The sequence below is a fragment of the Coenobita brevimanus genome, chromosome 60 (genome assembly GCF_032717465.1).
Source record: "Coenobita brevimanus isolate Jiangsu-jjx chromosome 60, ASM3271746v2, whole genome shotgun sequence".
Classification (NCBI taxonomy): domain Eukaryota; kingdom Metazoa; phylum Arthropoda; class Malacostraca; order Decapoda; family Coenobitidae; genus Coenobita; species Coenobita brevimanus.
The window spans coordinates 988,812-1,004,108 of NC_137013.1; the positions used below are offsets into that span (position 1 = coordinate 988,812).

The 15,297-nt window shown below is 43.5% G+C and overlaps 1 protein-coding gene across 1 annotated transcript in view; it reads left to right on the forward strand.

The window, feature by feature from the left end:
- LOC145403080 (uncharacterized) overlaps nucleotides 1–15,297 on the forward strand; it is a 60,474-nt gene that overhangs the window by 38,453 nt on the left and 6,724 nt on the right. The window contains exons 8-14 of the mRNA XM_080274914.1: nucleotides 1,448–1,616; nucleotides 4,886–5,200; nucleotides 7,079–7,258; nucleotides 8,016–8,149; nucleotides 9,886–10,079; nucleotides 12,793–12,847; nucleotides 13,987–14,058. Coding sequence (XP_080131040.1) covers nucleotides 1,448–1,616; nucleotides 4,886–5,200; nucleotides 7,079–7,258; nucleotides 8,016–8,149; nucleotides 9,886–10,079; nucleotides 12,793–12,847; nucleotides 13,987–14,011 — 1,072 coding nt within the window. The 3' untranslated portion in view covers nucleotides 14,012–14,058. The remainder of the gene's footprint in view (nucleotides 1–1,447; nucleotides 1,617–4,885; nucleotides 5,201–7,078; nucleotides 7,259–8,015; nucleotides 8,150–9,885; nucleotides 10,080–12,792; nucleotides 12,848–13,986; nucleotides 14,059–15,297) is intronic.

A 15,297-nucleotide genomic window follows, 5' to 3' on the forward strand; every position in this document is an offset into this window, starting at 1 on the left:
TAAATAAACTGGTAAGAAAGGGGTGCTAGGAAGCCTCTTCCATTTTATTCCTGCCATCTGCTGACAGTTTGTTCACCTTAGAATATGCTTTTTGAGCTGGAGGGGTTAGATATTGGGTTGTATTCCAGGTGACCTAGAACACTTTGTAGCATCTCTTCCTTCGTGATTTATTTTGCTTACTATGTCTTACTCCCACTTCTTAAATGCTTAGTCTTGAATGCCTGAAATGTGATGGCTCTTACTTATGAGGTACTAATGGGTCTCCTTGGTTGCTAGTCAAATCAGTCCACATAAATGACTCCACCTGGCCATCAACTGAACTAAAATGGGTTAGGGGTCTTTGTCAAGTTAAAACAAACTGTAGGGAGCCTCCTTAACAAAGATCATAAGCCCAGGAGCTGTATATGTAAACTTTCCCAAGCTTGTGTTGTGTGTAAGTCCAGTGTCTTTCAATTGAACTGTTTTTTGAGACTGCTTACATATATATTTACCTTCACTCATACACCTTTCAAACACTTCCCAGCAGCTGTATTTGTAAACTCTCCCAAGCTCGTGTGTATAAGTCCAATTTCTTTCATTTGAACTGTTTTTTGAGACTGCATACAAGTATATTTACCTTCACTCATCCATCCATCCATCATCCAATCCTCACACGCCTTTCAAGCACTTCACAGGAGCCATATTTACAAACTCTTCTAAACTTTGTATGTATATATTGTTGTAGTTGTGGCTTCAAACTGGTCTTAAATGGGAATGAGGTGGACTGCAGGCTTAAGTTGCCCTTCTGCAATCCACTATCCTCCTTTGTGGGTATAGGGAAGTACAAGTAGTTGAGGGACATTTGTATATCCAGACAATCAGCCATTTGAGCCAGCCAGTTATATTCTCTAATCCGGCCACCAATAATCTGACAATCCCAGTACTTCGAATTTGTCAAGGCGAATTTTTTTGAAATTTTCTGGGCTTTTTTCGAATTTTTATGGGCTTCTCTCCAATTTCTCTGGGCTTTATGTGAGGATTTATCTGGTTTGGACTTGCCCTTGGACTTAGGTGTACCTGCCAACAACTATTCATCTACACTTCTATGCATTTCTGGTGAATAAAACAATAACCCATATCATTTGAAGTGTTTATTTAATGATCATGTACATATATCTAATGTTTTCAAAGGGCCTTCCCAATAGTCCAAAGAAACCAATAGTACGAAAGACCCTCGGTCCCCTGCGATTTGGATTGCAGGACTTTTTTACTGTACCACCACATTAAGGCATCTCTTTGTAGCTTGTATATACATGAGTCATATTCACAAATAAACTGTTTGGGAGGAGGCATTAGGGAGCTTCCTTAAATAAACTGTTTGGGAGGAGGCATTAGGGAGCTTCCTTAAATAAACTGTTTGGGAGGAGGCATTAGGGAGCTTCCTTAACCACAAGTATACTCCCCACAGACACGAAATTGGGATGATGAAGGGGGAGAGGGATCGTCTAGTGGAGGAAGTGGAGAGTCTCAAGCAACAGTTGGATGCTCTGCACGAGGAAGAGGAAGAAGACACCATCCGTGCCTTACAAGAACAGTGCTTCAGCCTTCGCGAGCAGAATAACTTGTTGCATGAGGAAGTCAGTCCCTGTTTTCAATTGTTTTTACCTGTGTTTCACAAATCATCCCTTGCTTTCACTATTGTTGCATGAGTAGCAGACTAACATGTTGCATAAGGAGGCTATTCATTTGTTCTCACCCTTGTTGTTTGTGGTCATTCACCTGTTTTTCCCTTTTTGCATGTAGTTATTCACTTTTATCACTCTGTTGTTGTTGTTGCTTAACCACAATCTGCCTCACCAAGTAGACCCATTGGCCACAGAGATGCAGCCACCTGTAAGGGAGTTGTTGCTCAGGTTCTCTGCACCATAATTGTTGTATCTTCATCATAATGTATATATCATGTGCTGTATGGTGCTATGTTATGTATGTTGTGTTCTATCCATCTATCTATTGCCAGACGCCTTAATCCCGTAAGGGGTGGCCACAAAACAAATCGCCTCCATGTCGCCCTGTCCCCCACCATTTCACTGCCCTGCTCACAGCTCACGCCCCTCTCTCATATACCTTTCCACTCCGTCCCTCCATCTCATCCTTGGCCTCCCCCTCCCTCTCCCTCCCTCCACCTCACTCACATACACTCTCTTCGTCAGTGTTAAGTGGCCCTAATCGATAAGTGGGGCACACGTCATTTGTGATGCCACCCAGCCCAAATTTAAGATGGGAACTTAAGAAGGCTGGATGGTGCCGTTATGTAAGCCTAGTTAGGTGAACTTGGTCATCTGTATAGTATATAATGGTGCCTGGATGGGTGGATGTCTGGGAGGGTGGTTGATTGGTTGGTTGGTAAATTGTCTACGATGGATTTTACTCTTTGTCTGTATTTTAAGTGGAACAGTTTCAGGAGAGTCAAGATCTAGGACTGGGACATTCTGGCTGACTTCCTCTATGGTAGAATTTGTGGCAAATGTACTGGCAAAGATATTCACTTCCCCACGCAGGTCAGTATAGTGTTCTGGCCAAGGTGTTGCATTACTCTGTGTGAACTGAGCATGTAGGCATTTCTTCATTATTAATTTAGGAGTGTCTGGAGGTGGGATGTTGCTGAATAGGGTCTGGTGATAATTATGTGGTGATTTTATGTTCCTGGTGATTTATTATGTGGTTGAGAAGATTAGGAGAAATACCCTGTGGTGGTTTGGACATGTGGAGAGCATGGAGAATGAAAGACTGACTAAGAGAGTGTATATAGGTGAAGTGGAGGGAGGGAGAGGGAGGGGGAGACCAAGGTTGAGGATAGAGGGGTGGAGTTGAGAGGTATATGTGGGAGGGGGAAGTGAGTTGGGGGGAGGGCAGTCAAATGGTAGGTGACAGAATGACTTGGAGGCGTTTTGTCTGCGGTCACCCTTTGCAGGATTAGGGCGTCAGGCTTTAGATAGATAGATAGAATATTTGTGTGATGATTTGATGTGCCTAGTTGTATTAGGTCGTAGGAAGCGTTAGGAGGAATACACTGAGGTGGTTTGGCCATGTGGAGAGGATGGAGAGTGAAAGATTGACGAGGAGAGTGTATGTGAGTGAGGTGGAGGGGGGGAGAGGGAGGGGGAGGCCGAGGATGAGATGGAGGGATGGGATGGAGGGGGGTGTGAGTTGGGAGCAGGGCTGTGAAATGGCGGGGGACAGGGCAACTTGGAGGCGTTTTGTGTGCGGCCACCCCTTGTGGGATTAGGGCGTCCCGCTATAGATAGATAGATAGAATATTTGTGTGATGATTTGATGTGCCTAGTGGTATTATGTGGTTTTATCATACACGGGACTGCTGTGTGTTGGTACGAGCAGCTGAATAAAACTGTGTGCCTCTTATATTGAGATGTCCCTAACAGTGAGGATTTTAGCTTCACTGTGTAAATCGTTTGTTTCACTGGACATGCTGATGGTAGTTTTCACACTGTCATATTTGTCCTTGTTTCTGTATCCTGTCTTCCTCATACTTAGGTGGGAGTAAGTGTGAAGATGATGATGATGATGATGGTGGTGATGATGATGATGATGATGATGATGTTGATAATGGATGATGATAATAGTGATGATGATGATGATGATAATGATGATTGTGATGATGTTGATAATGATAATAATGATGGTGATGCTGATAATGATACTGGTGATGATGATGATGATGATGATGATGATGATGATGATGATGATGATGATGATGATGATGATAATAATGATGATGATGATACTGGTGATGATGATGATGATGATGATGATGATAATAATGATGATGATGATGATACTGGTGATGATGATAATGATAATGAAAATAATGATGATGATGATGTTCTATCTATCTATCTATCTATTGCCAGACGCCTCAATCCCGTTTCGGGTGGCCACAAACAAATCACCTCCAAGTTGCCCTGTCCCCCGCCATTTTACTGCCCTGCTCCCAACTCACACCCCCCTCTCTCATATACCTCTCCACCCCATCCCTCCATCTTATCCTCGGCCTCCCCCTCCCTCTTCCCCCCTCCACCTCACTCACATACACTCTCTTTGTCAGTCTTTCACCCTCCATCCTCTCCACATGGCCAAACCACCTCAGTGTGTTCCTCATAACGCTTCCTATCACATCCATATCCACACCACAACGCTCCTTTATATCCTCATTCGTCAGCCTGTCTCTCCACATGACTCCACAGGCTCCTCTTAAATAACTCATTTCCACTGCTCTCACTCTTGACTTGTGTCCTTCCAACAATGTCCAAGCTTCACTTCCGTACGTTAGAGTTGGTATCACAATACTGTCATGTAGTAACTTTTTCACTTCCATGCTCACTTCCCTGCTTCTTATCACTGCTTTCAAAGAACCAGCAACCTTTCTTCCCTGCTGTACCCTTTCAAGCACTTCACCCTCCAAACCTCCATCCTTACTCATCACACTACCCAAGTACTTAAACGTACTCACATTTTCCAAATCCTCACCATCCAACCTCGCTGTACATTCACTAACTTCACCTCTCTCAAAGACTATCACTTTACTCTTCCCTACATTCACCTTTAGATTCCATTTCTTACACACTCTCTCAAACTCATCCACCAAGCCTTGCAGCTCCCCTTCGTCTTCACTCAACAACACAGTATCATCTGCAAACAACAGTACAGGGAGTTCCAAACACTATCCTCTCTCACCAGGGCCACTCCAACATCCACTACCCTACCTTGTACCTCTTTTATTACCCCATCCATGTACAGATTGAACAACCATGATGATGTTGATAATGATAATAATGATGATGATAATGATGATGGTGATGATGATGATGGTCTCCAAACCTTCCAACAGAACACAGCACTGGAGGTCCAAGCAGAGGATGCCAAGGAGAAGGTGGCTCGAGTCAGCAGCGCACTTGAACAGAACCTGGACGTCCAAAAACTGCTGCGGGATGAACTGGAGAAGAAATCGGAAATCAACAGCTTCAACAACACCACCATTGAGGGTCTGGAGCGGCAGATTGCATACCTCAAGGCCGAGATTGCAGCGCTGAAGACGAAATTGATGCAGCGAGATGAGGCCGAGGAGACCAGCATAGAAAAGTTGGAGGAGCTGCAGTCCCAAGTCCTGCAACTTCAAGACCTGAACCACCAACTACAGCTTCAGGTTTGTTTCATGTGTGTGTGTGTGTGTGTGTGTGTGTGTGTGGAGTTGCATTTGATTAGTCAGGGTAGGTGGTGGTGGTTTATTGCTCACATAACACCACTCAGGGGAGAGCAACTGGCTGTTCAGGAGCATCAGGGTCTAGTCTTTGTCCCTATTGCTCCAGGTGAGGCACTGTAGGATTGGGTGATAGATAGTTTGTGTGTGATTATATATTTATTTTTTTTAATAGTACACTCAGTGGTCAGTTTGTTTTCACCTGATCTCATAATGAATTTAGCATTGTAGTGATTGTATAAGCAAGAAAACAGTTATATGATGAAACATTGGGCATTACAGTGATTGTATGATGGAAAACAATCGTAAAAGGAAAAAGGTCCTAAATTCAGACTGGTTCTTAAATGTCAGGACCAACTTGCCTAGCCCCAGACTCCTATGCTCCTCATGGGGCAACGTAGGATTGGATGGTGGATGGATGGATGTACTGTGCAGGTGAATGACTGTGCACTGAGCAATCATATAACAAGGATGTGCTGTACACAAACTTATTCCACATGTAGTTTCACATTCGCCTATCCAGCAGAGGCAATCCAATGACTGTCAGGTTATAAAAGGGTGCCAAGCCCTGGTCATACACTGCACAAAATTCACCCAGCCGATTCAATCCTCTGAGTTCTCCTGCCTCATCAGCTTCCCTACTTCTCATACTGTTATTTACTGTATTCATCCACCTTCTTCTTGGCCTGCCACGTGTCATCCCACCTTCAAACTCACTCACTCGTTCTCTCCACATGCCACACCATACTGTAAAAGCACTCTCTTTTCAACTTTGGTGTCCACAGACTTCCTTACTCCACATCTTTCACAGATCACATTATTTGTTATCCTACCCACTCTTCAGTCCACACACATTCATCAACATCCCCATCTTCTTTCCTTGACTTTTCATTTTCTTGCCACACCATAGTCTTACACCCGTATGTTAGAGTGAGCACTAAAACTCCATCATACAAGCCTTTCACAGCCACCACATTCAGATCTCTGCTTCTTATCAAGGCCTTCATAGCACCAGCCACTTTCCTTCACTGTGCTACTTTCATAATGATCATAATAATAAAAATGATAATCCATCCATCCATCCATCCATCATCCAATCCTACATTGCCCCATGAGGAGCGTAGGAGGCTGGGGCTAGGCAAGCTGGTCCTGACATTTAAGATGAGAGTGACCAGCCTCACTCATCTCTGAGTGGCATTATGTGAGCAATAAACCCCAATCATCCCTTGGATATAAACCTTCGCCAGCTCAATCTGATTGGAGCGCCTTAATTACCCACTAAACCACCAGGCGCCAAAATTTGGTTATATGTTACCACCCAGTGTAGCAAATGGTTTCCTGGTGTACAGGAAACCATTTGGCTTGTCACTTAGTGTAGAGTCACCCACAGGCAGAAGGATGAGGAAGGAATGAAGGAAAGAAAGACAAAAGAGGGAGTGTAAAGTCACCCGTAGGCAGAAGGATGAGGAAAGAATGAAGGTAAGAAAGACAAGAGGATGGAAGGAAAGAAGGATGGAGGAGAGGAAGGAGCAGACACCTGAAAGCAGCACTACATCGAGTGAGTGGATGGTGAGCATCCCCACTTACTACAATAATAATAATAATAATGAAACAGTCCATTTTCTGTTTTTCATTAGACAGAGACAACTTAAAAATCATCATGCCTCTTTCCTGCTGCTAATGATGATGATGATGATGATGATGATGTTGATGATGACGATAATGATGATGGTGATGATGATGATGATGATGATGGTGATGATGATGATGATGGTGATGATGATGATGATGATGATGATAAAGCGTAGCCACTTTGTCTTTCAGGTGGATACAGCCGAAGCGTCCTTATCCCGCCTGGCTGTTGGTGGTGGTGGTGGTGGTGATGGTGTGGGTGATGTCAGACTACCCGACCCTTCATCTGGAACTACAGAGCTTGAGGCAGCCTTGGCATCCCTGCATCTCCGTGATCTGCGCTGTCAACAACTCTCCCTCGAAATTACTAAGGTGAGAGAGAGAGAGAATAAACTGAAGTGGCATCTCGAAATGAATGGATCTTGAAATTGGCTGTCTGTTGTATTGTTTTTGTTTTTTCTTGGAAGGTACAGTTTGTGGGCTCCTGGCCTTTGATTCCTTCTTCCATGCATTAAAAAAATGAAAAATCAGAAAGATAAACTTAACAAAAAGAATAAGAAATTTGATAAGTGTCATATTCTAAAGAACAGATACTGATGGTTAGGAATGGTTAGCTGTGAGAAGAACAAATTCACAGACAATATGTGTTGAAAACACTCCTGGCTCATAAGGTTAGTTAGGAGAAATATGAGAGAATAGAATCATCTGGTTCACAAATGATAGTAGCAGAATTAGAGGGAGGGGGAGGCCAAGGATGAGATGGAGGGATAGAGTGGAGAGGTATATAGAGAAGGGGATGTGATCTGGGAGCAGGGCAGTGAAATGGCTTGGGACAGGGTGACATGGAGGAGATTTGTTTGTGGCTACCCCTTATGGGATTAACTCGTCTGGCAATAGAAAGATAGAATTACTGTAAACATTGCTGGCCTAGTCACTCCAGTCATTATTATTATTTGGGTAGTAGGCAGAAAAGTGAGTTGAAGCTTGTGGGCTCTGAACCAGTAAACATTGCCATTTATTGATTGATTTAGTTATTGAGGGGTTTTGTCATACCCAATCCATAAGTGGGTAGAAGGTTGTGATGATGATGATGATGATGATGACGACATTGATGATCCTGTTTTTCCAGCTGCTTGAAGAGAGAGATGCCCTTCAACTCAAACTTAGTGCTTCCCTGAGGCAGACACAAGAACTGAGCCGAGAGTTGAGCCTCAGTCATCAGTTACCTGCATCTGTCTCACCCACACCATCCCTTGATCAGAAGTAAGTCATATTTCTGTGTGTGTGTGTGTGTGTGTGTGTGTGTGTGTGTGTGTGTGTGTGTGTGTGTGTGTGTGTTGTTTGTTTGCACTTGCACTTGTGTGTTGTGGTCATGGTCTTACACTTGTACTCCTTCTCACCTCACTCATGCATTTATCTTTTGCTCCTGTCTCATTTCACTTGCTCTTTCTTTTGCTTTCTGCTTCTCTGGTGCTTTGAGAATTGAGCCAAGAGCAGAGGCTAAGTCATCAACTTCCTGCACCAGTCTCACCCACACACTTCTTGGGTCAGAAGTGAGTCAGTGTTGCAGACACGTTAGCACTGCATTACACTTGACACAACACAATCGCCAACAATGTTCATACATTTTTTTTATTATGCCCCTCATGGGGCAACACTGGATTAGATGATAAATGACTGAATGCATGTTAAGCTAAAGTGAAGCAGGTAAGTTTAGATGTTTATGACAGTGAGGTGGGGTCAAGATTCTGGGAGTAAATGAATACATGAGAGTGTTGACCATTGAACTGGGCAGAGTTGAGGTTATTTTCTGCCAGGTTTCTTTTTCTTGCCCTCTGAACCTTACCCCACCCTATCCATTGGTGGGAAGAAAGGTATGTATGATGAGAATGTTGATGATTGAAAGTTTCCAGACTTGAGGAGTGTGAAATGGGCTTTATTAATATTTTCAGTACTGATGTATGGAAGTGGGCTTTCCTGAACCAGGAAAAAATTTCTGGTGTGAGCTATAGTTATATTGCATGGCCCCAGGCTCTTCTGGATGTGAAACCGTTGGACTGTATGCTAAAGCTGTTCTTCTGCAGTCCACCACCTTCCCACTGTCCACCATCCACCTTTTATGAGGTCTCATCTTAAATGTCAGGACCAACTTGCCTATCGCCGGGCTCCTACACTCCTCATGGGGCAACGTAGGATTGGATGATGGATGGATGGAGAAAGAATTGAGAGATGCTTGTATAACTGGGCAGTTGTGCCACCCTGTTTCAGACATGGCTCAATACTATGGGGTTACGTCAATTGAAAACCCACACAAAACAAACTATGGTATAATAAGGTTGTTAAAACATGGGTTCAGTGGGGATAGGGAGGGGGGCCTATGATGACATAACCTGAAAGTTCCAGTATTTCACATGGTATTATTCCCTCCCAGAGGAAACAAATAGACTAACACTGTTTTGATGATGCAAGTTTGGTGAACTACATAAACTGACCACATCCTTGGGGCAGATAACATTGTCAAGCCCACAGGTGGTGGCTTAGAAGACTTTCTAGCACCACTTCCATAGCAGTGTATCTTGTATTCTGCTTTTCTCGTTTCAGTTTTGACTTACCTGGATAGCATATAAAAATATATTAATGTATTATACTGAAATAAACTGGTGAGGAATAGGTGTTAGGGAGTCTCTTGAACTGCCAAGAGTATGGTACAGGCATAGGTGAAATAGTTCTTATGACATGTTGCTTTTATCCTGTAGCTTGGCTGAACCACACCAGCTGATTCTCTGGAGCAAGTAGCATTGATGAGTTTGCAAGTGGTGGCCTCAAGTAGGGTTGGTGATGGTGGTGGAGAGGGACACCTTCACATACTGATACCTTTATAACCTGGTGGTGGAGCTGCCTGGTCATGCAAACGTCCCTCAGCTCCTTTCCTGTCCTGCAGTTCACAGGGTTCATTCAGAGGCCACAGCAACAACTATAAAATTGTTTTCATACCACAGGTTGGCTGAACTACGTGAACTGAACGATTCCTTGGAGCAGGTGGCGTTGTCAAACCTACAAGTCGCAGCTTCCGGTGGGGTTGGTGGTAACAGACGTGGTATTCGACCTGGCCTGCCCGCACCACCGCCCATGTTCACCCCACACACAGCCCCACCCACCCCAACGGCCACCAGGCACGCTGACTACACTCTCAGTAAGTAATGCCACCAAGAGAGTAGCGTGGTCATTGGCTCTTAAATATATTGAACTAAGGCAGTGGTGGTGATGGTGGTTGATGAATTTGAATAGAGTGACAGCATTCAGTTGGTTTGATTCCTAGGAGGTGACTGCAGGTTTTTCAGTCAGATAGTAGGCTGGTTATCTGTCCTTAAATGTATTGGACCACAGTAGGGCTAGGGTTGATTGTGGGACTGAGGGTAGGGGTAAGGGTGGTAGTGATGATGTTAGGTGCAGTATCAGAACAACTGGAAATAGCAGATTGTATGTCCAGAAGTAGAAGTAGTGGAGCTCATGGTGATCATCATCCAGACCTCCTTTCCCATCCCAGTGTGAGGTGACGTAGGGGCCAGAGAGCCAAAAAAAAAAAAAAAAAGAGAGAGAGAGAGAGAGAGAAAAAAGTGTTAGAATGAGGTAAAAAGTGTGACCAGTTAAAGGAGCCACACTCTCATTTACTTACCATTCAAGCCCCTGGAATCTTAGCTTCATCTGGTAGGTCAAAAAATATTGTGCATATAGCTTTACACTCACCTCTCTGACAGTCAGTCCAATGATTCTCAAGTTAGAATGGGGTGCCAGACCTTGGTTATACTCTTCTCTGCATAAAATTCATCCAGTCAGCTCAGTCCCTTCTTCCCTAGCCTTGTTAGCTCCTCCATCTCCACGTCTCACTCATTTTCCATATTTATTCACCTTCTTGGCCTGCCATGCCTCCTTCCACCTTCAAACTCACTCATATATACCCTTTTTATCACTCAAGTTATATGCATTCTCATCACATGCCCATAACATCAAAGTGCACACTCTGACTTTGATGTCCACACACTTCCCTACTCTACATCTTTCACAGGTCATATTATTCCTTATGCTATCCATTCTCTGCACTCCACACTTATTCCTCAACAGCTCCATCTCCACTGCTCTTACTCTTGACTTTTCACTGTCTTGCTATGCCATAGTCTCACACCCATATAGTAGATTAGACACTAAAACTCCTTCATGCAATGCACTCACAGCTTCCACACTCAGACCTCAGCTTTTTATCAAGGCCTTCATAGTATCAGCTATTTTCCTTCCATGTGATCCCTCCTCTTTTCTGCTTTTGCATATTTGCATCATTTCATCTATCAGTGAACTCAGGTACTTAAACTCTCTCACCAGTTCAGTTTTTTTTTCCAACCACTGTAGAATTATACTTCCGCATTGAATAGGGGGAGCAGCCTTAGCATAATATACATACAAAGCTCTCTGAGACCCACACACACACCATCATCATCATATTTTATTATACGGTTGTTTTCAATGTAGCGTGAGTTAGACAGTTTCACCTGATTCCATTCCTCCACCGAATCGTTGAGTACCTTGTCATGTGCTCCACCATACATACCTCATCCAGCCACTTCCATCCCCTGTTAGTTCCCTAGCCTCATCAAGTTCCATATCTCTCTTTCTTACACACTGTAGTTGTATCATCTTAGCTTGGCCCCATTTTTCTTTCCGTTGTGGCCTTTTTAATGCAGCTTAGTGGCAGAAAATATTATGGCTTTACATCCTTTCCATGACCATCCTTCATGACTAACATAATCTAGGCATGTGGATAGTGTGGAGGGTGACACCTGGGTGTGGAGGGTGAGGGGTATGAATGTTGAGGTAGAGTTGCGAGAGGCTGGCTGAAAAAGACCTGGGAAAAGGTCTTGGAGCATGTCCTCTGAGAAAAGGGATTGAATAGAGAGGCTGCTAGGGATTGAGCAGAATAGACAACTACCATTAGGTAACCAAGGCATTTTGGAGCCTGTATAAGCAAAGCAAATGAAGTGTGGTGTGAGTCAGAGAGAGGATAGCTTGTTAGCAGAGGACAGGGTATCATGTAGGCAATTTGTTTGGGACTACTTTTTCCGGGATTAAGATGTCTGGCTACTGATAGATGGATGTTTAAAAGACGGTGGATCATTTCACAGGGCAGGCTGTTGATGGTTCTTACACTTATACTGTATTTGTCTCTTGTTTCTGTGGCAGCTGTCATCACTCACATGATGTAGTGATGCTTATTTCATCCTTCACCTTTTTCATTCATTTTCTGTGTCTGCCCTCCCCTCTTCCTATTTTTCTCACCCTTCCTGTCACTTTTATTAAATTTATTTCCACTTCATGTGGCTGTGCACTGAGTGACAAGCCTAATGGTTTCTGTATCCCACGAAGCCATTTAAAATACTGGGTGGTAACCATATAACCAAATAATGAGGTGATATGGAACCATCTGTGATGCCGTTCATAACTGGGTGGAGACTCAGATGCAGTGTCCATCCAGGAACCAAACCTCCCCACTCTCTCCTGCACCTTGCTCTGATTAGCTCTGCAAGGGGACATCAGTTCACTGCATGAGATGGCCGTACAGGTGCAATTGCTTGCCTGCATAGGTCTGCACCGTCAGGCAGACTTGGGTTACAGTATTTCAGAACAGCAACAACTTGTCTCTGTTTCGTACCTCACATAATCATTCGGTGGGAAGGGAGATCAGAAAGATGATGATGTTGATGATGATGATTCATTGATGATGATAGGCCTCTCACTTTAGTACTTTCTGTTTCCATGTTTCAGTATCCTGCATCACCCCATCTTTAGGTAGGAAAAAAAAAGGTCAGAATGATGATGATAAACATAGATACAGTATCATTTTTTTTCCTCCACAGCTCGAGAAGCACAAGGAACATCATCGACGCTTATTGATTGGATCATGGGAAAAAGGTGAGATGTGGGGTGCTTTGGTTTAATTAAATAAGCCAGTATCAGTACAGGAAAAATCAACTAATGTATCACCAGTACTCTTCCAGGAATCAAACCCAGTCCTGTCAGATGGGAGCCAGGCAGCTTTTCACTGTACTGTGGGTAAGATTAAATACTTCTATTCTCCCAGGTGCCAGGGGGTTGCCTCTTCCCTTTAAGACCCACAGTGAGAGCAAGGGTGTGTTTATTACAAGTGTGTGACGAGGTGAGACAACATTTACCTGGTTGTGGGACAATGGAAAGCTGCCTGGCATTCATTTGAGATTTCTGGGTTTGATTCCCAGCACAGTAGCCTACTGTACTGGTAATGTGTTAGCTATGTTGATTTAGTTTGTACATATTTCTTTTAATGGAAACACCCCTGTGCTATAATTTATATTTCTTTTTATGCAGTTACCGATACTATACTCCAATTTTATTTATTCTCTTTTCCCAGTGGTTGGTGGGGGCGCTCACCATCCTTTCACTTGATGTAGTGCTGCTCTTGGGTGCCTGCCCTTTCCTCTCTTCCTTCCTTCTTTCCACCCTTCCTCTTCTGTCTCTTTTTCCTTCATTCTTTCCACTTCCCTCTGTGTATGGGTGACTCTGCATTCAGTGACAAGCCAAATGGTGTCCTGTATACCAGCAGACCATTTACTATGTTGGGCGATAACCATATAACCAAATTATGGCGCCTGGTGGTTTAGTGGGTAATTAAGGCACTCCAGTCAGATTGAGTCTGTGTAGGTTTATATGTAAGGGGTGGTTGGGGTTTATTGCTCATGTAATGCCACTCAGGGATGAGTGAGGCTGGTCACTCATTTTAAATGTCAAGACCAACTTGCTTTGCCCCGGGCTCCTATGCTTCCCAGGGGGCAACATAGGATTGGATGATGGATGGAATGAGAATGTAGTCTGTTTAATATCACATACTTTTTTATACTTTCTCCGTCTGTTAATCTTGGTTTCTGCTTCTACCTCACCCCCATCATTGGGTGGGAAAAAAGAGGTCAAGGTGCTGATGGTGATGCTGCTGCTGCTGATGCTTATGATGATAGAGAAATGGCTGTGATACAGACGCAGTATTTCTAATTATGTAATTTTTTTTTCTTTATCCCCAGCACACCTCGAGTCCTGCATGTGTGATGAAGAACAGAGAGGGTTAGAGTGTGGAGTGTGTCCCTGACATATAAGTAAGTAATATGGAAGTGTTGTTGTTGTTGTAGTGGCCCCAGGCTCACTTGAACCTGAACCTGGTGGACTGTTGGCTGGGGTTGCCCTTCTGCATTTCACCATCCTCTTTTTGGAAGATATGGTGGTCATTGATGGAGGAACTACCAGCCAGAGGAACTACCCGGTTATGTCATTGCCATCACATGAAGGTGTCCCTCTCCAGAACCTGTTATAGTATGGAGGTGCCGTAGAGATACCTTCATGCAGTAGTGCTGGTATATACAGTCATCACTACCTGTTCATGCTAACATCTGTCATCCCTCTCCCCATTTCATGAGAAGAGGATGGTAGATTGCAGATACAGCTTAAGCCTACAGTTCACTTGGTTCAGCATCCAGATGAGCCTGGGACCACAACAACAACAACAACAACAACAACAATAACAAGCAGCATGGAAGCTGGTGAGGGTAGTGAATGGAGAGGGCTTCCTTGATGGAGTAAGTTAAAGTAGGGCGGAGCTGCCTTGGATCATTTTCTTAGTGATAAAGTATTTGTATAAAATCTGAAAAACACTGAAATTAAAAAAAAAAAAAACACCTGTTGATGAAACTTGTGTGAGTTGCCCCTCTTAACTACAGTTGCGGTGAGCACAGTATTTGTAACGTACAAAAAAATGGAGGGGAGGGGCATTTTGTACCTATCACTTGGAAATTTTTGGATGTACCATCACTTGGAAATGATGGTGTGTATAGACCCAGAGGCACCACCAGCATAATATTAAACAAGCAGATAGACACGTAACTCACTGATAATGTTTCATGCATTTATGCTAACTTCATAGATGACAGGAAGAAAAAATTGGAAAGGAATATTATGTTTAAGAGCATATGAACAGAAAATGAATAGTGAATTGAGAAAGAAGGACAGGACATATTATAAAGCCTGAAAGTCTTTGGTTGTTCATGTGGTAGGATTAGGAGAATACCCCCACCTTACTGCCCGTAATTACTCCTTACTCAGCACTAGATGGTAATACACAGGTACCTTCCCCTTCTGACGGTGTTGAACCTGATAAAAGAGTCTTCCTCTTCACAGGAGGAGTTAATATTGACTTCTCTTTTGCCCACCTAGTTGTCATTTCTTTCATTCTTTCTCCCACAGTTCACTGATCACAGATTATTTGTCAAAGCACACCATTTACCTCTTTCTTCCTTTTGCCAGTAGATTTTATTCAGGTGTTTTAGTACATTACCCATATT